This window comes from Aquarana catesbeiana, linkage group LG12 (assembly GCF_042186555.1).
Source record: "Aquarana catesbeiana isolate 2022-GZ linkage group LG12, ASM4218655v1, whole genome shotgun sequence".
Taxonomy (NCBI): domain Eukaryota; kingdom Metazoa; phylum Chordata; class Amphibia; order Anura; family Ranidae; genus Aquarana; species Aquarana catesbeiana.
In genome coordinates, this window is record NC_133335.1 from 49,396,574 (window position 1) to 49,418,238 (window position 21,665).

The window sequence follows — 21,665 nt, forward strand, 5'->3', positions numbered from 1 at the left end:
CTTTTGATGTTATTGATTTTAATAAATGGTTGGGCTATTGATTACTGATCCTTGGTGTGCTGCAAACATATTTCTCCTATCACCTTCCAGGATGGCACACATGAGAGATGAGGGCTCCTCCCTACAGGAAACACAATCAATTGACAGCTTGTTATAAGTCCCCACCCTACCCCTTGATCCCCAGTATTGATTGTGTTTCTCTCCAAAACAGCAGCATGTTTGTTTTGTTTAAAGACCAAATGACTGGGGAGGGTCAGATGGTCCCCTGTTGAGACAGGTTCTAGAGAGGCCGGGGAGGGCTGAAATAACCTGCAGGCTTGTCCTTCTCACAGGTCGCCCTTAAGGCTGCACCAGCGCTCTGGCCGCAGGGAGTGTGCTGCTCTCTTCATTTCCGGGAATCATCTTGCAGGAAGTGCTGCACACCAAGCTTCACTCTGGTACACGGCAAGTCACAGGAAGTGGGCGGCGCCGGAGGAACAGCGCGACCTGGAAGTGCTAAAAAACCCACCGGGAGAACAGCGTGGAGAGCAGCGTGGAGAGACAGAGCAAGGCGGCGGACAGCAGTCGGCTCGCTGTACTAGCCCCACAAGCAGTACCAGTAGCCCAGCCAACCTCCTCATGGAACAGGAGGAAGGGAAGGTGACTACAACTGCGGGCAGATCCAGGTCGGAGCCCGGTGATTAGAAACCCCCCTTGGAAAGGGAGGGGGGAAGGGGGTGTGAGGTCCTGGCTTCTAGGGGTCTGAGAATTCCTGGGTCGGCCAGAACAGGCTGGGCTTCACTAATCACCTTACCCTTCCCCCTCCCCAGTACAAGCCTGCAGTTAGGGGGAAGACAGCGTAAAATTACATGTATGCTCTATCTCCTGTCTTACAGAATCCCCCAGCGGAACCCAGAAGGCCCCAGATAAACAGCTTCCTGCCGCAGCAGGGCATAGCGCCTCAAAAAAAATGTGGCTGTAAGGATAAACTCCCAAAGTCCCATTCAAAACCCTTCTGCTATAAATGTATCAATAAATTAGCAGGGAAAGAGGCTTCTACTTTGATGAAAATGTTTATTTCATCTATGCAATCGGAAATGCTGGCAACAGTCAAGTCTTTCCGCGAAGCCGCCGGGCAGTCAGCAGCCCAGGGTCCCGACCCAGAGGAGCTTGCCCCTAGAGAAAGCACTTTCTCCCAGGAAAGCCTCTCTGGAGGGAGACCTAGTTCTCTCTTCCCAGCCTCACAGTCACTGCCTCTAGCTCAGGAAGAGGAGGAAGAGGAGAATGGGGGGGAAATAGAAAGCCAGGTCAGACCACAGCTCAGATGGGGAGGTGGATCCAGATCAGCTAAGCGAGACACAGGAGAATACAAGGTTAAGGGAACACCTCTTCACCCTGGAGGATCTAGATGGGCTCCTACTGGCGATATATGCCACCAAGGAGATTCCAGAAAAGGAAACATCCTTTAAGCTCCCAAAACTGGATGCCGCTCTGTCTCAAGTCACCAAGCAGTCTGACCTCTCCTCTGAGGATGCAGGCAGTATTAAGGATCTGATTGACCGTAGATCAGAATCCCTCCTTAGAAAGGCTTGGGATGCTAATGCATCAGCCATGGGTCCAGCCTTAGCAGCAGCCTGTGTAGCCAGGAATGTAGATTTCTGTGTGGAGAAACTGACCAAACATCTGTCACAGGAATCCGAATCGGATGAGATCCTTGACTCACTATCAGTGATAGGAAAAGCTGTTGCTTACCTTGCAGATGCCGCAGTTGAGTCTGCAAGAGCCTCAGCTAAAATGGCCAGGTTAATCAACTCAGCTAGAAGAGCTGTCTGGATTAAGGCCTGGGAAGGAGATGTTACATCAAAGGGTAAACTATGCGGCCTTCCCTTTCAGGGCTTATCGCTCTTTGGCCAGGGCCTGGACGACATTCTGTCTAGGTCCTTGGAAAAGGGTAAAAAATTCCCAGTAAAGCCCAAAAAGGAAAAATTTAGAAAACATTTTCATGGCCCCCCGGGGCAACCGCAGCATAGAGACAAAAAAGAGCCCAGCAGAAGGTGAGGCTACGGTAGTGGAAGGTAAAAGAACAATTTATTGTTTTCCTCCCCCAAGGTCAGCGCCAAAGAAACTAAGTGACGCCAAGATCAGGTCAAGATCTTCCTAGGCTACATAGTGGATACCAGACTACAGAAGCTCTTCTTGCCAAAGAACAAGGTGACAAAACTAGCTTCGTCAGTAGGGGATTTGATAAAAACCCCGTCACACTCTAGATGGGAGGTGCTAAGAACCCTATGTCTGATGTCGGCAAGTATACCGGTCATAGTCTGAACGCAACTTCACTCAAGAGTCCTTCACTTCTTCTTCCTGTCCTCCTGGGACAAAAAGAGGGAGTGCTCACCCCTCAGATCCTGTCCTCCCTAGAGTGGTGGACAGTACCCAAAAACCTAAAGGGAGACAGACCATGGGTGCAGTGGGATCCGGTAAAAGTTACCACCGATGCCAGTTCCTGGGGGTGAGGGGCCCACCTAGGAAAGGAGAAAGCCCAAGGTCAATGAAACAGCTTGCTAGGTCGGATGTCATCCAACTACAGGGAGCTCAAAGCAGTGGGGGAGGCCCTGAAAGCCTTTCAAGAAAGCATCATGAGCAAGGAGGTTCAAGTAAGCTCAGACAACGCCACTGTCGTAGCCTACTTGAGTCACCAGGGAGGCACCAGGTCCAGACCCCTTCTAGAATTATCCAAGGAGATCCTGGACTGGGTCGAGGGAAAAGTTCTCTCCATATCAGCTGTCCACATAAAGGCACAAGCAACACTGAGGCGGACTTCCTCAGCCATCAGCCAATAAGGCAGGGGGAATGGGAACTGAACCGAGAGGTATTTCAAACTCTGGTGCAGCGCTTCAGAAATCCAGAAATCAATCTTTTCACCAACCGCCAAAACAGGGAGGTAAAGAGATATTTCTTGATTTCCCAAGAGAGGGAGTCAGAAGGCTTAGATGCCCTGACTCAGACCTGGCAGTGCAGGTTGGCATACGTCTTTCCACCCCTGGCACTGATTCCATGGGTCCTTCAGAAGCTCAGCCAGTCCCCAGGCCAGCTCCTCCTGATAGCACCCTGGTGGCCAAGGAGAGCTTGGTTCGCAAGCTTAAGATCCATGGTAGTGACAGAACCATGGAAGCTCCCGAACAGGCCGGATCTTCTCAGGCAGGGGCCAGTGCTACACCCAAGGCTGGAATTTTTCCAGCTGATGGCATGTAGTTAGTGAGCGCCAGATCCTAAAACGTAAAGGCTGCTCAGAAAGAGTGATAAGTACCCTCCTTCTGAGCAGAAAACTAGTGACTAAAAAGATTTACTAAAAAATTTGGAAGACTTTCTGTTCCTGGGGAAAAGGAAAACAGATGACCTCCACCACTGTTCCGGTTATCCTGGAGTTTCTCCAGGACGGAGTAGACAAGGGCCTAGCGGTCAGTACCCTTCGGGTTCAGATAGCAGCCCTCTCGGTCTATCTTGATACAAGATTAGCAAAGGAAGACCTCATTAAACCTTTCTTGGTGGCCAGGGAAAGAGTTTTCCTGGTCTCCAAAGGCAGTTTCCCACTATGGGACTTGACAAGGGTGTTTGAGGTGTTATCTAAACACCCATTTGAACCTATAGAGGAGGTTCCCTTTAAGTTTCTATCCTTAAAAATATAATTTCTGTTAGCAATTACCACAACCAGGAGAGTTGGGGACTTGCAAGGGCTGTCCATGAAGGAACCCTTCTTTTTGATACAGTCACCCTCAGGCCAGAGCCTTTGTATCTACCAAAAGGTAGCAACCTTATTTCATAGGACACATGATATAACATTGCTGTCTTTTTTGCGATAAACCAAAAAAGGAGAAAGAAAAGAAATGTCATTGTCTGGATGTAAGAAGGTGTCTCCTTACCTATTTACAGAGAACAAAAGGAGATCCAATCACCTACTAGTTTTGTACATTGGGCCAAGGAAGGGAGTTCAGGCTTCCAAAGCCTCAGTCTCCAGATGGATCAGGGGAGCTATCTCCCTGGCTTATGAGAGTTCTGGAGTCCCAGCACCAGCAAAGGTTAAGGCCCATTCAACCAGGTCACTAGCAACTTCCTGGGCTGAAATAGCAGGGGCCTCCTGGGAACAAATCCGCAGAGCGGCCACCTGGTGCAGTCAGGATACGTTCCTGAAGCACTACCGTGTGGAAGTGTTGTCACAGCAAGACTTGGCCTTCAGCCGGAAGGTCCTACAAGCTGTGGTCCCACCCTGAAGGTAGGCCTGTGTTTACTTCATTCTCTCAGGTGTGCCTTCCTGGAAGGTGATAGGACAAAACCTACGTTAGACTTACCGGTAACGCTATTTCTACGAACCTTCCAGGACAGCAGGCCTACTTCCCACCCTATGTAGAGGGAAAAATTAGCTGAACACTAGGTGACGAGTACCTATGTGGAGTGATTCTCCTTGTGAACCGCTTCGAGATTACTTTTTTGCAAACTGGGGATCAAGAGGAAGGTTGGGGACTTATAACAAGCTGTCAATTGATTGTGTTTCCTGTAGGGAGGAGCCCTAGATCTTACCGTTACCGGTAAGTCTAACATAGGTTTTCTACCCCTCCTAGCAGTGACTCAGCAGCTTCGCTCAGCTCCCCCTGCTCCCCCATCTCAGCAGTGTCTCAGCAGCTCTGCTTAGCTCACTCTGCTCCGTTTCGAACAGTAATTCAGGAGCTCAGCATCCCATGCCCCCCTTCCTTCAACAGTGACTGAGCAGCTCATCCTTCTCTCCTCTCCCAGCAGCAACTCAGTAGCTCAGCTCACTATGCTCCCTCCCCCAGCAGTGGCTCAACTACCATCTATTCTCTGATGTAAAAACAATGTAGGTACTCTTAGAGAAAAGAGCACTGATTCACTGCTAGGAGGAAGGAGCAGGGTGTGCCCACCTGCTGAGAAAACAACTTGAAAAACTTCATTACTTCGGCTGTAAACTTTGAGGATGAATTGCTCCATGGTGCCTGTAGCTACAAGTGTCAGTAAGGTGTTGTAAAGCTGTTGGGAATATGTAAATCTGATTATCCGTAACCTGGCCACAGTTAAACTTTATGACTGCATTGTTTTCCAGATACTGAACAGTTCCTTTCTCCAAATTACGTCCCTTGTATTCCTTAGTATACGTAATGGATTGGAACTGGCCACTGGCAGAGCCCAGCATTTTAAAATGCCTTGAAAAAGTATTCACACCCCTTGAAATTTTCCACATTTTGTCATGTTAAAACCAAAACCGTAAATGTATTTTATTGAGATTTTATGTGATAGACCAACACAAAGTGGCATAAATATGTGAAAAGTGTGGCGTGCATTTGTATTCAGCCCCCCCTGAGTCAATGCTTTGTAGAAACATCTTTTGCTGAAATTACAGCTACAAGTCTTTTTGTGCCACTTTGTGTTGATCTATCACATAAAATCCCAATAAAATCCATTTATGTTTTTGGTTGTAACATGACAAATGTGGAAAATTTCAAGGGGTGTGAATACTTTTTCAAGGCACTGTAAGACCGCTGTGGTAAAGGAATCAGTTCAGTGAGAAGTATGCAGGCTGCCATAGCTGATCTCCTTCAGAAAATGCCAGCTGCCTGGTCATCTTTGCATTCAATACTTTATTCTAAATCAAAATAAGCATTTGTTTTTATTTTATTTAGAGGCACCGTCCTTCAGCAATGCCTGCTTGAGAAATCCTGGTGAGTCAGACAACTCAGACATGTCCAGTGAACGGCAGAACAAGTGCCGAAGTTCATCACACAGCTTAAGCCCTCAGATTGCTGCTACGGTGGAGGCTCTACAGGCCTCAGTTCAGGGACTCTGTCAGCGGCTAGAAAGTCTGGAGCGAGCATTACAGGTATTATAGCATAATGGCACTAACATTGCATCAGATTCAGTAACAGGATCACTGATAATAAAAGCTGTAATGAAAAATTGTCTTCTCATGTTACCCTTAGGCACATGTCACATGACTCTGATCTCTTACCTTTGGTGGACATATCTTTGATAGGGTGTTTTGTAGGTGTACTGGTTCTCCTGCAGGTATAAACACTGAAGACGTTTCTAAAGCTACTCATTTAAATTGTAGACAAAACTTTTTTTTAGTTTTGAATCGAGTAGGTGAGGGTAAAAACCCCTGACATTGCTGTTTGTGTACCATTGGGGAAATTTCCCTTCCCTTCCTGTCCCAGACACTCAGCAGCAGTGCCAGCCTGTTCACTAGGGGCGCACTGGTGCTGCCCCCCCATCCATGCGTCCGGCCCCCTGATCTACATGCAGGGGCACCGGATGCATGGACTCCAATGGGGGGGGGGTTATTTTTTTTGAAGCACGTGATTAGAGCCAGAGGCTCTAACAGGCTTCAAAAAAGGGTTTTGAGCCCACCCAGTTGTGTTAAAATAGCGAATGAATATTCGCTATTGTAACACTGAATCTCCTACTGGCCAATCAGGAAGCGGGTCACCCGATTGGCCAGAAGGAGATCCGATCGGCAGGACACCCTCGGCGCATGGAGGAAGGGAGGGAGAGGACGCACACAAGTGAACCAAGCAGCCCGCGGCCCAGGGAGAAGCCACTGCCCACCACGCTGCTCACAAGATGGGGTAAGTGCGGGGCCCCAACTTCACCAGATTCTGAGTGCTCCAGTTTTAGTAAATCAACGCCACAACATTCATTATAGAACATCATTCCTACATAGTTTTGCCGTCAGCATGTGCAGTGATAAGAAACAATAATGAGGGGGCGCTAATAATGCAATGGTGGTAACACAATTATAATGACAGTGACATAAATTAATAATAAAAACTGTTAAACTTCATACATTATATACATCAAAGTTCAATGTGCTAAATGTTAATGTGAATGTAAATTAATAATAAAAAAGCCCTTTATAAAGTCCATATAATCTTCAGTAATAAGTTACCAATGTAGCATAAAGTGTAACATCATCACCGCTTGGCAGTAAATGCAAAAAAAACACACCCGATGTGCTCAGTTAGGATTTCCTACTCACCAGACAAATATGCAGTATAGCCCGCACAAATCACTAGGAAGGAACCATACACCGCTCCGGGTCGCGCTCGTGCGTCGGCATGCGTTCCACTGCCGTGTAGATATAGAAACCGGAAGTCAGGGACCCGGATGTGACCGTAAGGTGCTTTGTCGTAAGTTTCATTTTACAACGTCATCAGGAAGGGTCACTGCCACCCTTCCTGATGACGTTGTAAATCAAAATGTACGTCGAGGCGCCTCTCGGTCACATCACATCCGGGTCCCTGACTTTGGGTTTCTAAAACTGCTATAGGGCAGTCGTGATGTGGTTAAAATACTAGTTGCCTAAAGGATAAGTTCACCTTTTGTGTTTCCTGTTGTCACAGCAAGCAGGGGATCTTCTCCCACCACTCACTGTCACAATTTTTAAAAAGACATGATTGTGAGAACAAGTACTGTCAGCCTTTGGGGCTGTCAGCTTTTAGTTCTCAACGAACTACCAAGGCTCTGTTGAGCACTCATTGTAGTTCATTGATTCTTCCTGTCAGTGTGTGACTGCATGCCCATATGATGTATGAACAGACAGCTACACTGACAGTGTGTAAGAGCTCTGCATTGCACCTATAATCTGCTGAATGCAGGTGCGCTACTTTCCAGGCTCCTAGTAAAAAAATAACAACAACAATAATAAACGCACATTTTTATATCTGCAAAAAGATGCGCATTTATTTATTTTTTTTACAAAGGTGAACTTATCCTTTAACTATCATGCTGCTCATTGGCTTCCTTACTTTGCGAGTCACCGACTTGGAATAAGTATGCATAACATTCATAGGCTTCGTTATGCTGTGTACACACGGACTTTTCGGCATGAAAGGTCCGACGATCTTTCCGACGGACTTTCAACTGACTTTTGACGGACTTCCGACGGACTTTCGAACGAACAGACTTGTGCACACATGATCACACCAAAGTCCGACGGATTCGTACATGATGATGTACACTGGACTAAAATAAGGAAGTTGATAGCCAGTAGCCAATAGCTGCCCTAGCGTCGGTTTTCGCCTGTCGGACTAGCAAACAGACGAGCGGATTTTTCAACCGGACTCGAGTCTGTCGGAAAGATTTGAAACATGTACCAAATCTAAAGTCTGTCTGATTTTCAACCAAAAAAGTCCGCTGCAGGTCTGATGAAGCCCACACACGGTTGGATTGTCCGACGGATTTGTCCCGTCGGACCAGTCCGGTCGAAAAGTCCGCCCGTGTGTACACAGCATAAGACTCCAAGCCCAAAGTTAGGCCAACAATCTGTGAAACATAAGGAAGAAAAAAAGTTTCATAACATTAAATTAAACTAGTTGAAAGATAACCTATTTTAAAAGGGACATGTCCTTTAAGGTGAAACTCTAGCTATGTATACTCTGCCCCCAACATGTGTTACTCATATTGCAAAATTTTAGGCAAATTTAATTTAGGTTTTTACCTCTTTCTATTTCAAACCCTCTTTTTCTGTTAACCACTTGAAGACCAGGCTTTTTCTGGCACTTTTTGTTTACATGTAACAGGTTTTTTTTTTTTTTTGCTAGAAAATTATTTAGAACCCCCCAAACATAATATACTTATTTTTAAAGCAGAGGCCCTAGAATAAATTGGTGGGTTTTGCAATTTTTTATGTCAAACAGTATTTGTGCAGCCGTTTTTCAAACGCAGTTTTTTAGGAAGAAATGCACTTTTTTTTTAATGCAAAAAACATAATTCCTAACCCAATTTTTTTGTAAATTATATAAGATAATGTTATGGCAAGCAAACAGATACTAAACATTAAAATTGCGCACGCCTGTGCAGTGGCGACAAACAACGTAAATTTTACTCTCCATAGGCAACGCTTTAAAAGCCGTTACAGTTTACCACTTTAGATTTACAGAGGAGGCCTGGTGCTAGAATTAATTGCCCATGATCTGACGTTCGTGGGGATACCTCACATGTGTAGGATGATTGCTGTTTGCGAGCATGCAGGACCGATGCATCTATTCACCTTTGCCCACAAGCACGAGTGGGTCGGAGCATTTACATTTTTTTTTTTTTTTAATCAATTTCTTTTATTGTTTTAAATTTTACACTGTTGCTTTAAATTGTATTTTTGATCACATTTATTGCTGTCACAAGGAATGTAAACATCCTTGTGACAGCAATAGGCATGTAAAGGGTACTCTTTATGGAGAGATCTGGGGTCTATAAGACCACAAATGCCTCCTTTGCACTTAAAAGCATTCAAAACACCAAGATCTGTGTTTTTGAATGAACTTGATTTTTTTTAAAACAGCGCTGTTGAGATCCGAGTAAACCGTAAGTGAGGTCATGTCATCGCTTATGGGTTACTATACCAAACGCAGTCCCGGTGGGACAGGACAGCAAGCCGCGGAGGAGAGGGGGAACGTCCCCTCCTGCTGTTTATAATAGCAGTTAGTTAGCTGCTTCAATTGCTATTACAAAAGAGCTGACTGCCAGCTCTAAAAAAATGGTACTGGAATGATGCCGGCACCACCCCTGAAGATCAATGACTTACCAGGTACTTGACTGGTCGGCAAGTGTACGGCAGCCTAAAACTTTTTTTTTTTTTTTTTACATTTGGATAGTGTGGGTAAGGCTGGCTTGTACCCAATTTGATAGATCGATCAACTTGGTACTTTCAGCCTGCCCATTAACGGTTCGAATATCGACCGGTTCAGCAGATTCAAACTGTGTATTGCCGGCCTTACGGTTCTTTATGTCTTATGGTACTTAAGAAAGCAGTCATAGCCTGAGTAGAATAGCCTGTCCACTGCCAGCATGCTGCAAAGAAGGACCTTTGCTTTGTAAGCTTTACTGATTGCAGAGCTATAGGTCTGACTTAGCAGTGGGTATGTTGGACCTCTGCAGAGAAACCACCACTTCCACATAGGGGGCAACAGTCCTTCTCTGCAGCATTCTAGCAAGAGACAGGCTTTTCTACTTAGATTATATCTGCTTTCTAAAGGAAAGAAAATAAATGATGATACATTACTCACCTTATGCTTAATGTGCATGGAATGTCTTTAGATGATTAAACTGATAGCTCAGTTGAGCTTCAACGAGTGAAATTTTTCAGAATGTGAAGCTTTGCGGGAGTTATAAGCTCAGTGCGGACCTGATCATCAATTGGTGTAGGAAAGGGATACATTTTTTTTCCCTTAGTATCTTGTCTAACTAGCACAGGAACACTAATACAGTATTAGATGTCCAGGGATGTTTTCTAAGCAGCCAGGTTACAGTACAATCAGAAACCCTGTTTTAAACCTCAGTAGTGGTCTTAGGGCTACTCACAGCTCGAATTTTAGGAATCAGCCAAAATTCGAGCCATGTATGGTCAGCTTAAACGGAACTGCAGTCCCGCCTAGGGGTGGCTCGATCCCCCCCCCTCCTCGTTACCACCATAGTGGCAGATGTGCTCATTGACTCTGATTTTTGGCACATTGCAGACCCATCAGATGATTTTCCACGCTCACACAAAGACAGAGAAGGTCCTGGACTTCCTTGGTAGCAGTCTTTGTACATGCAGGGAAAACTCTGCGCGTGCGCAGATAGCCAGGGAGACCAGCGCATGTGCAATTGTGCTGCAGTGCTTTCTCGGGACCCAAACCCAGTGGCGCATCTGAACATGCACTGGGGTGGGGATTCTTACCTAGACGACAATTGTAGAAGAGCTGCTTTGCAGCTCAATTAAAGCACTGTTAAAAACGGGGAAAAAAAACTTCCATGTGTAGGAGAGGGAAGGGGAGGAGGCGGGGAAGATCAACATGCTCTTTAGGGTGAAGATCCGATTTAGAGCTAGCCATACAATGCTTAATTTGTCTCTTTCAGCCCACAGGCTCAACTAGTAAGAAGCAATTGATTCTCCTAACCACGGTAAACAGAATGTATAGAGGAATCTCCATTGTCAGCTATTGTATTCAGCAGCCACTGCACCCACGACTGCCTGAATACACCTGATGCAGTCACTGTTTGGCCAATAATTTTTTTAAACCAACTTTTGTCAAGCCGGGTGGTGCTTGCAGGGTCACACACAGCTTGAATTTTAACCAGTACAGCAGGAATTGAATGAGATTCAGGCTGTCTATTGCCATCTTTAGAGGAAATGGTAGATGTTATATCAGGCGACCTATACTTTCCTCTCCTTGTGGTTAGTTTCATTACAAATAGAAGAAGAAAAGGCCCCAACTAACCTCCTCCAGATGCAAGCCTACTGTGCCCAGCACCAAATCCATGAATGTGTATTCTATACAGCCAACATTAATGAGTAGATTAGATGTAGTCATAGTGAGAACACATGGACCTGTAATATAATAAGTCACATCTACCCTGTGGTTACTTTAGTTGTTGTTGTACAAGTCCTAGCAGCAGGTGATCGATAGTCAGCTAAGAATAATTATTAATGACTCAAGATGTAATTGTGTAAAAGAACAGTTTTTGTTGCCCATGGCAACAATTGAGGATCTCCCTTCCTAAACCTCACTGATAGCAAGAAAGGAAGAAGCTGATTGTTTGCTATTTGCAACAACAAACAGTCCTTGTTTCGAATACATTTATGCAGTTAGGCATTCTCAGAATGTAGGGTTAATTTTCCTTTGTGTAATAATTATAGGACAGCATTGTTTAGAACTTTAGATTATTAAGTTGATAAGTATGTATTTGTTATTAACACAAAGAACCTTTCATCTCTAACAGGATCAACAACAGTACATACGTGAACGAATGCACAGATCACCCAAATACCCGGTATGCTATTGTTGTGAGAGTGTGGCTGGCATAGGAGTGTCGGAGACAGGAGCACAAAGAACAAGTATATGTGTTGTACATTATGTTTGCTAAATAGGAGTCTACGGTGCTAGAGTAAAGGTGGGCATAGATGGATCGGAATTCGATCAGTTCAGCAGAGACCAACTGAATTTCGATCTACAGTTGTGCTCATATGTTTATATGCCCTGGCAGAATTTATGATTTCTTGGCCATTTTTCACAGAATATGAATGATAACACAAAAACTTTTCTTTCACTCATGGTTAATGTTTGGCTGAAGCCATTTATTATCAATCAACTGTGTTTACTCTTTTTAAATCATAATCACAACAGAAACTACCCAAATGACCCTGATCAAAAGTTTACATACCCCAGTTCCTAATATCGTGTTTTGCCCCCTTTAACATCAATGACAGCTTGAAGTCTTTTGTGGTATTTGTGGATGAGGCTCTTTATCTTCTCAGATGGTAAAGCTGCCCATTCCTCTTGGCAAAAAGCCTCCAGTTCCTGTAAATTCTTGGGCTGTCTTGCATGAACTGCACGTTTGAGATCTCCCCAGAATGGCTCAATAATATTGAGGTCAAGAGACTGAGATGGTCACTCCAGAGCCTTCACTTTATTCTGCTGTAGCCAGCTTTTGGAATGTCCAAGTATGTCCCATCCGCAGCTTCCTGGCTGATGAATGCAAATGTTCCTCCAGTGTATTTTGATAACATACTGCATTCATCTTGCCATCAATTTTGACCAAATTTCCTGTGCCTTTGTAGCTCACACATCCCCAAAACATCAGCGATCCACCTCCGTGTTTTATAGTAGGATGGTGTACCTTGTTGACTCCTCTTCAAATAAAGCGTTTATGGTTGTGGCCAAAAAGCTCAATTTTGGTCTCATCACTCCAAATGACTTTTTGCCAGAAGGTTTGAGGCTTGTCTCTGTGCAGTTTAGCATATTGTAAGCAGGATACTTTGTGGCATTTGCGTAGTAATGGCTTTCTTCTGGCGACTCGACCATGCAGCCCATCTTTCTTCAAGTGCCCCCTTATTGTGCATCTTGAAACGGCCACATCACATGTTTTCAGAGAGTCCTGTATTTCACCTGAAGTTATTTGTGGGCAGTTGTGGTTGAAATTTTATTTTTTTGTACCTGACCGTGGTTTGGTTTCAACAGAACCCCTCATTTTCCACTTCTTGGTTAGAGTTTGAACACTGCTGATTGGCATTCTCAATTCTTTGGGTATCTTTTTATATCCTTTTCCTGTTTTATACAGTTCAACTACCTTTTCCCACAGATCCTTTGACAATTCTTTTGCTTTCCCCATGACTCAGAATCCAGAAACCTCAGTGCAGCACTGGATGAAAGATGCAAGGGTCTGTCAGAAGTCCAGAAACTCATTGACCTTTTATACACACACGCTAATTACAAGCAAACAGATCACAGATGAGAATGGTTACCTTTAATAGCCATTCAAACCCCTTTGTGTCAAATCGTGTGCATGTTATCAGGCCAAAATCACCAGGGTATGTAAACTTTTGATCAGGGTCATTTGGGTAGTTTCTCTTGTGATTATGATTTTAAAAAGACTAAACACAGTTGATTGATAATAAATGGCTTCAGCCAAACACTAACCATAAGTGAAAGAAAAGTTTTAGTGTTTTCATTCATATTCTCTGAAAAATGGCCAAGAAATCATAAATTATGCCAGGGAATGTAAACTTATGAGCACAACTGTATCTATGGCCGTTCCTGCCGTAAAGAAGTCAATCTAACAATCGGCTTCTCTCGAACAGGAATGTTGGAAAATTTTCCTTCGATCAATGCTGCAGCCGATTGGTGTTCCAGTAAACCTGGAAATAGATGGATCAAAATTTGGCCAACTGAACTTTGATCCATCTATGGCCGTTCCTGGGTGGGAAGTCAATCTATAAATCGGTTTCTCTCGAACAGGAATGTTGCCAAATTTTTATTTCGCTCAGTGCTGCAGCTGATTGGTACTAGAGTAAAGCTATGAATGAATGGATCAAAATTTAGCCAGTTCAACAGGGAGCAACTAAATTTGAACCCTTCTGATGGCCGTTCATGGGTGGGTAGTCAATATAAAGCCGGGTAAACAGTATTTGTTTTTCTTCTGCCATTGGCTGAGAGCGCTGATCTGAAGTCAGTCAGATGCTGGTTTTCCAGCATGCCAGTCTGATAGAAGACGACTTTTGTTGGACAGACCGACATACACACAGGCCTTTTCTTTTTAACCGCCCGTTGTCTCCCGACATTTGGCCTGCGTGTAGCCAGCTTCTCTCAAACAGTAATTTTGGAGAATTTTCCTTCGATCAGTGCTAGAGTAAAGCTGGGAAGAGATGGATCAAAATTTAGCCAGTTCAGCAGGGACCAACAGAATTTCTATCCATCTATGGCTGTTCCTGGGCATAAAGTCAATCTAACAATCAGGTTCTCTTGAATCACACACATAGGTTGGACTTGATGGACTTGTGTCTTTTTTTCAACCTCACCTACTATGTAACTATGAATGAGAATGTTGGGAAATTGTCCTTGGCTGCAGTGCTGATCAGTGTATTTTGACAGCAGGGGATTCCCTGCTGTCAGAATACAATAACACAGCAGGCAGGACTCCTTCACCCACCTTGAATGTGTGGATAGGGAAATCCATTCGTTTTTTTTCGGATTAGCCAAAAAGAATAAAAAAAACAATCCATCTATTGCCGGCTTAATATTAAAGCCGAACTCCAAGTAGACCAAAAAAAAACACCAACTATCGCTGTGATGTATTCATAGCAAATGTGTATTAAAAGGCTGCTAGTGTAAGTACTTAACTTTGATTTAGCATCAGCCTTTTGGAGGCCTTTTTGTATAGCAGCGCTCAGATTGAAAGAGGAGAGGAAGCACAAGAAGCCAATCAGGTGTGTTGCATGTGCATGAGTCGGCAAGTAACACAGGGGTGAACTGCTTCTACTCCTTGACTGTCCAATCACAAGTTGGAGCCAAGGAGGTGACCTTAAAAGGAGAAGTATAGCCAAAGCTTTTTTGGCTATACTTCTCCTGTAGGTCACAGGGGAGTGCAGTTTGTTCTGTATTCCCGTGACCTGTTTTCAGCGAGCAGCTGGCTAAAATCTGCTAACGGCTGACATCACTCAGCCAGTCCAGACTTGTGAAAGACCATACGGTCAGGATCCACCCAGAACCCTGGACCGGACCCGCGATCTGCTGAGAGCCTGAGCCAGCCCCTCCCGCTCCCTCCACAGCCCAGCGCTCCAGTGAGCTCTGAAGGGGCAGGGCAGAGTGCTGGTGACTAGCAGTCACATTTCTCTGCTCAGAGAGCAGGAAAGAACTGAGTGATCAGCGGTGTTTGATCGCTCAGTTCTCACTGCAGAGCCGGCGGGGGACAGATGCAGCATCGGATCAATGCTGCATACACCGAGGTGAGTATAAATGTTTAATTTTTCCATACTTCTCTTTTAAATGCAGCAGAGAAAAAGTGAGGTTACCAGCCTGACTGTGTAGTCGGTTTAAATCATGGGACTGACTGGATAGACATGCAAATCCTTGAACAACTAAAATAGCTCCCTTACTTCAATGTGTATTTAGCTATTTGCCTGAAGTTCAGCTTTAACATGGTCATGAATAATATATATTTAAATAACATATACAGTATATATTCAGATAATATTATATACAACGATAAATAAAACGATTGTGCAGTATACGAAGTTAAAAAGGGAACGAGGCAATGCACACAGAATGTGGAAAGGCACCAAGAGGACGGCGCAAATGTAGAGGCATAAATATAGGAGGAAAGTGGCGCCATGCATTCACAACTACTCGCGGCTAAAACTGGCCATACATTCCCAGATAGCAAGGATAACTTGCCACAAATTTGTGGCAGTGTTGAATTGTAAGTCTGTTAACTTGCTGTACATTTTCACTGGCAAGTTGTAAGCTTGCGGAGCACTTGCAACCAGGGACACCAGGGACTCTGGGAATGTGGGGGGACTCTGGTGACCAGAGACCACCTTCCACAGAAAGAATACACAAAGGTAAGGGGGGGGTGGGTTACTGATATGAGGAGGAACCTTTATATCAGTGCCCCCTTACATTATTGTGTTCAACCCCCCCTTACATCAGTGACCCCCCCTCAGACTGGCCTAGTGACGCTGTTACTGACCTCCTCTCAGGTACCGTCCAGGGCTCAGTCAGTCGGATCCAGCTTGGTGGCTCTGGTTTAATCCTATAGTCTCCTCTCCACAGTCCACACACATCTGACTTCTCCCATTACCCCCATCCTGGCGGCACTCCCACTCTTGACTCCTCTCCAGACTCCCTCAGAGACTGCAGACATGATATAAGACAAGAGAAGGTTAGAGGCTGCAGACATGATACAGGAGATGGTCAGAGGCTGCGGGCATGATACAAAAGATCAATGCAGCCTTACTGTGCCCATCAAATGCAGCTTCACTGTGTCCATCAATGCAGCCTCACTGTGCCTGTCCATGCAGCCTCACTGCCCATCAATGCAGCCTACCTGACTGCACCCGACCATGCAGCCCCACTTGCTCGTTCATGCAGCCCCACTGTGCCCGTTCATGCAGCCCCACTGTGCACGTCCATGCAGGCTCGCTGTGCCCATCAATAAGCCTCACTGCCCATCAATAAGCCTCACTGCCCATCAATAAGCCTCACTGCCCATCAATAAGCCTCACTGCGCCCATCAATAAGCCTCACTGTGCTTGTCCATACAACCTCACCAGTCAGTGCCTAGATTACACACAGTGGTCTCCCTGCTGTGTCATGGAGCTGAGTCTGAAATGTACTTCGGCTGCACTGTAACAAAAGCCCCGCCTCCTCCTAGAGCAGCTCGTGTGATAGACAGAACATTGATCTAATGACAGGAAATAGACGCAGTGTTCTGCCTATCACACAAGCTGGTCTGGGAGGAGGTGGGACTTTTGCAACAGTGAGGCCGAAGTACATTTCAGACTCCGTGACACAGTGGGCAGACCGCTGTGTGTGACATGTAAATAAGAGGGGGAGGAGGGAGAGGAGCGCTGCAGACACAGCTCAAAGCAGCCCCAGTGCAGGCAGCCTACTGGGAAATGTCCTGGTATCACGGTAGTTCTAGTTGACGCTTTTCCAATTTGTAGCAAATGTGCATGGCAAGTCTCTAGCAAGGGCAAAGTAGCAGTGGTGAGTCTATAGCAAGAGCTCTGCAAGTCTACAGCATCAAAATTCAGCCACAGTGACCCCTTTGGTTGGATGACTATTGCACAACATAACTGAACCAGAACTTGCAGCAGACCTGCAGAATGTTTGCAAAGAAACGTGATCTGGAGTCATGCAATGGACACTTGCTGCAATTGTGCAGCAAACTTGTGAAGCCTGGCAAGTCTAGCAATAGGTTAGTAAGTCATTTCAAACTTGCAGCACAATTGCTTGCTATCTGGGTTCTAATCATGCAACCAAATGACTTGGACCAGCATTTTCTCCCATTGCACTGTTAAAGATAAAACAAAGGAATGTACAGGAAGCACAGTAAATAAAAGGTTCTAAAGACCAACACATACAGTTCTTTAGTAACGTGCCAAAAAGCAATACCTTGAAACAGAATTTTGCCATCTTGTATATTTGAACGCAAATTTACAGATGCTAATGTAAATTGTTAGAATCTGATCAATGTCCATATAATTTAAGGAAAGACTAATATCCTCATCTCTTGCCTCTCCTCACAGAAGCCGCAACACTCTGGAATTAACCGGTCCCAGACCCTCCTTTTCATCGTTATGTGGCCTTTCTTTGTACACTGGCTGCTTCGAAGACTTTATGGAAGAAAAAGTTGACCTTTCTTGAGAGCCTTTTTGACAGACACCCTTAATTTTATCCCTTGAGGAAGTGGACGATCAAGCGAGTGAGCAGGGGCTGTCACTTTCTAATAGCTTTAGAACTAATTTTGGGGCTCAACAACTAGTAAATGTGATGCTGCTTTGTTGATTAAGCCTGGTAATGAATAGGTTAATTATCTCAATCTTTTCTTGTACTCTGTATAATATTGCATTGTTTTTCTTTTATATCCTTCAGTGTCTGCAGTGGTTGGCGATTTACCTAATAAATGGCCTTTTCTTTGAAACACCCCAGGGAAAGCTAAGACAAAGGAGACATAAACATACTAAAGCCAATGTACAATGGAGATAGGCAGAGCAGGAGATCATACACAATACAATGAGTATTGGGCTGATCATGGATAGCACTGATCATAGATTTGGACAGACAGGACAGAGCTGGCCTGGATTTGGAAGCATGCATACAAATGGCCAGAGTTAGGATGAGTATGCATAGCTGGCTACAACTTGGAAGTAAGCTCATAACTGGTCAGGCCTAGAAAGAGAGTGTAAAGCTGGCCTGGGATAGAAGCAAGCACAGAACAGGTCACGGTTAAGAAAGGAGCAAAAAACTGGTCGGGGATAGAAGCAAACACAGAGTTAGGCAGGACTAGAAAGTGCACAGACCTGGTCTAGATTAGGAAGTGAGCCCAGAGTTGGTCAGGACTAGTAATCGAACAAAGAGCTAATCAAGAATAGGGATCAAGCATTGAGTTGGCCAGGACTAGGATGGGAACATATAGCTGGTCAGGGCTACAAAGCAAACGCAAAGCGTTTCAGGGCTGAAAAGTAAGTACATAGCTGGTCAGAACTTGGAATGAAGCATTTATTTGGTAACAATGCTAGATCTGGTTTGTCTGGCATAGTAAATACAGAACTAAAATAGCAAAGGAGGACAAAACTTAGTATGAATATGATAAACTTGGCTGCTGAAGAAAGGATGAGGAATGCAACTGTGGTCAGGGAAAAAAGAGCATAGAGCTAGTCTGGAAAAGGGAGAAGAGGACTGGAACAGTTGAGATAAAGAGTGAAATGTTGGTCACACCAAAAAGTCAACCGAGAAATGATCTGTAGAGGATAGTGAGCACAGAGCTGGATCGTAAATATAGCTAGTCAGGGCCAGATGGCAACCATTTAACTGGTAGAGGTGGTACAGCAAACAAGTGAGCCAGCACAATAGCTAGATAGGGCAGACAAATGGCCATAGAACTGGTCAGGATAAGAGAGCAAGCACAGAAATGCTTAGTGAAAACATGTCTGGTTATATTTGGATTGCAAGGCTATTAAAGCAGAAGTTTACCAAAAAGGGGAAGTTACACTTTTCAGTCCCCCCCCCCCTTCAACTTTTGAAGATTTTTTGGGGGGAGGTACCTGGTTTTGACAGGTACCCGCTCCCACTGTAGGCGATCTGAGCGGAAGTTTGCCCATTCCTCCCCCCCTTTGCCCGCAGCCTGCTGGGATATGTCACAGGTCCCAATAGGCTGCGGGACCATTCACAAAGTGTGACTCATGTATGAGCAGGGGGAAGCTGGCTCTGAAGCCACAGCTGACTTCCCTAAGTAAACATGCCAGCGCCTGGGACCTGACGACCAGAGAAGAACCGGCCTGGTTGAGTATGGCGCTGGACCCCTGGACAGGTAAGTGTTCTTTTATTAAAAGTCAGCAGCTACAGTATTTGTTGCTGCTGACTTTTAGTTTTTGCAGCACCAACTGAAGAACCACTTTAATGTTCAATGCAAGAGAATGATCATGGTGCTGTACAAGTAAAGATAATGAGCGCAGAGCTGGTTAGGACATGGGAGTGAACTTGGCGCTAACCATGACCTAGGTCAGTAATGCCCTACTCCTGTTTTCCAGGCCCACTTAATGTGACCTCTTAATTAGGTCAGCGCAATTCATCCTGATAAAGAAGGTTGATCTCCCAATGGTAGTTCATCAGAACGAACATATGAGAGCTCATTATAGACATCAGAGATTATATCTTGTTCATCTCCTCTGTTTAATTTCCCTGCATCAGTTTTTATTCCATCCAGTGCTGTTCAGAGTCTGGAATGAGTTCAGGCCTGCCTTTAGATCAGACCCAGAGCAGCAATGACAGCACGGAAACCAGAAAAAAATAACACCAGTCCCTACAGTACGTTTAGACAAGAGCCACACCCAAAACTGACATTTCAGTCTTGGATGGGCACCCAAGGGATGATGTCATCTGCTAGCTTCTTGTATCCAAAGAGCCCAATGGTGAGATATATGCAGTGTGCGTCTCGGCCTCCTCTCAGCAAGACCTTAAAGTGTCTCTGCAGGGCAAAGCAACAGGGTTACTTAAATGGTGTTTCTTTTTTTTAGCTTTTAATGGACACCTACATATGCATCTGCTGCACAAATCAAAACACCATTGAGCTCAATTATAAATCAATATTGTAGTAGGTAAGACGCGGATATTAAAACATTCTTACCAGAGGCCCCTGATCTCCTCACCAGGATAGAAAGTGATGGGGAATACAAAGTTTTACAGCTGTCACAAGAACTGGATGTGAAGGGAAAAAGAAAATCTTCCTATAGAAACATCCGTCTCCATTGACAGCTGTCCAAGAGGGAATTTCACCGTTTTTTCAGAGATGTCCTCTCCCTTGCTGTTTTATCTTTGGGACAAGACGTGAAAGGAAATCTCTCCAATGGGATGCAGACACAGGCAAGCAACAAAAAAAAAAACTGTCACAGATCTAAACTATTTAAAAAAAATGGCTGTAGCAACACTTTAGACCTGGTTCACACCTATGCATTTTTTTAGCGCTTTTCAGTTTTGCAGAAACACACTACAGTCCATTCAACATGGTTTCCTATGGATGTAGTTCACATCTGTGCATTTTATGGAAATGGCCAGGGGACTTTTTTTCTGGTTTTTGGTTCCATGGACGTCAATGGATAAAAAGCATGTATTGAAAAACGCACCTGCAATATGCAAACTGCAACCTGCATTAATGTGAATCAGGCCTTAATCTTTTTTCCTTGTCCCCCCCCCTACACCCTTTTCAGCACATCTGTTCGTACTCCCTCTGGGAATTATAGGCCTGGCATTTGGCCACTAAGGCACCCAGGGGGTTATTTATTAAACTGAAGAGTGCACAGGCTGGTGCAGCTCTGCATAGAAACCAATCAGCTTCCAGGTTTTATTGCCAAACCCTAATTGACCAAGCTGATTGGCTACCATGCAGAGCAGCACCAAATTCTGAGTGCACTAGCTTTTAGTAAATTTCCCAGTGTTGCAATATTGGAGAAAGGGAGTGGGTCACATGCTTGTTCATACCCAGAAGTACTGGGTATTTTATTTTTCTTCCGCCAGTGTCTTCTTATGACCCTTCCCTCTGCAATGGCAGTTGGCAGAGCTGTAATTTCTTCTATCAATTTCAACCAGCATCCTTGTGTTTAATTCAGTTAGCGAACACCTGTGCTAATATAAGTTTTGGGTGGACTTGTCCTTACATAATATGCAAACCAAATTCTTCAAGCTGAGAAAATGAACAACAATTTTACAAACAACCTGTGTAAACCAATAAAGCGATTCTCTAAATATACTCTAGTATCTTCATTTTATCTATTATTCTGACTGCTAATACATGCCGGGGCTTGCTACAGACTGACAGCTGCACATAGCTTGGTCCGGTTTGCCTCAACAGTGAGCCATATAAGTCAATTCAGAGAGAAAGCTACAAAGTGCCGTGGACTAGTGCCGTGGACTAGAACTGAAATGAAAATGATTTTCCTCAGGTGATGAGTTAAAGATATTTAAAAAGTTTCTGTTGAAGGTGTCACATTCAGAATTAATAATAACATCCTCTTACCATGGAGATTTAATCCTTGCCTGCAGCATTTTTCATAAAGTGACCCAGTTACTGATTGTATTCTGAAAATCAATATTTCTCACATCCATGGAATTATAAGACAGTGTGTTGCTGACATTTACTTTCTTACC

At 44.6% G+C, this 21,665-nt stretch overlaps 1 protein-coding gene across 4 annotated transcripts in view; it reads left to right on the forward strand.

Annotated features, from left to right (window-relative positions):
* The window catches only part of ACBD4 (acyl-CoA binding domain containing 4), a 99,895-nt gene extending 78,628 nt beyond the window's left edge, over positions 1–21,267 (forward strand). For all 4 annotated transcript variants that reach the window (XM_073607729.1, XM_073607731.1, XM_073607728.1 and 1 more), the window contains 3 exons: positions 5,670–5,866; positions 11,743–11,793; positions 17,549–21,267. In XM_073607729.1, coding sequence (XP_073463830.1) covers positions 5,670–5,866; positions 11,743–11,793; positions 17,549–17,656 — 356 coding nt within the window. In that variant the 3' untranslated portion in view covers positions 17,657–21,267. The remainder of the gene's footprint in view (positions 1–5,669; positions 5,867–11,742; positions 11,794–17,548) is intronic.
* The last annotated feature ends 398 nt before the right edge of the window (positions 21,268–21,665 follow it).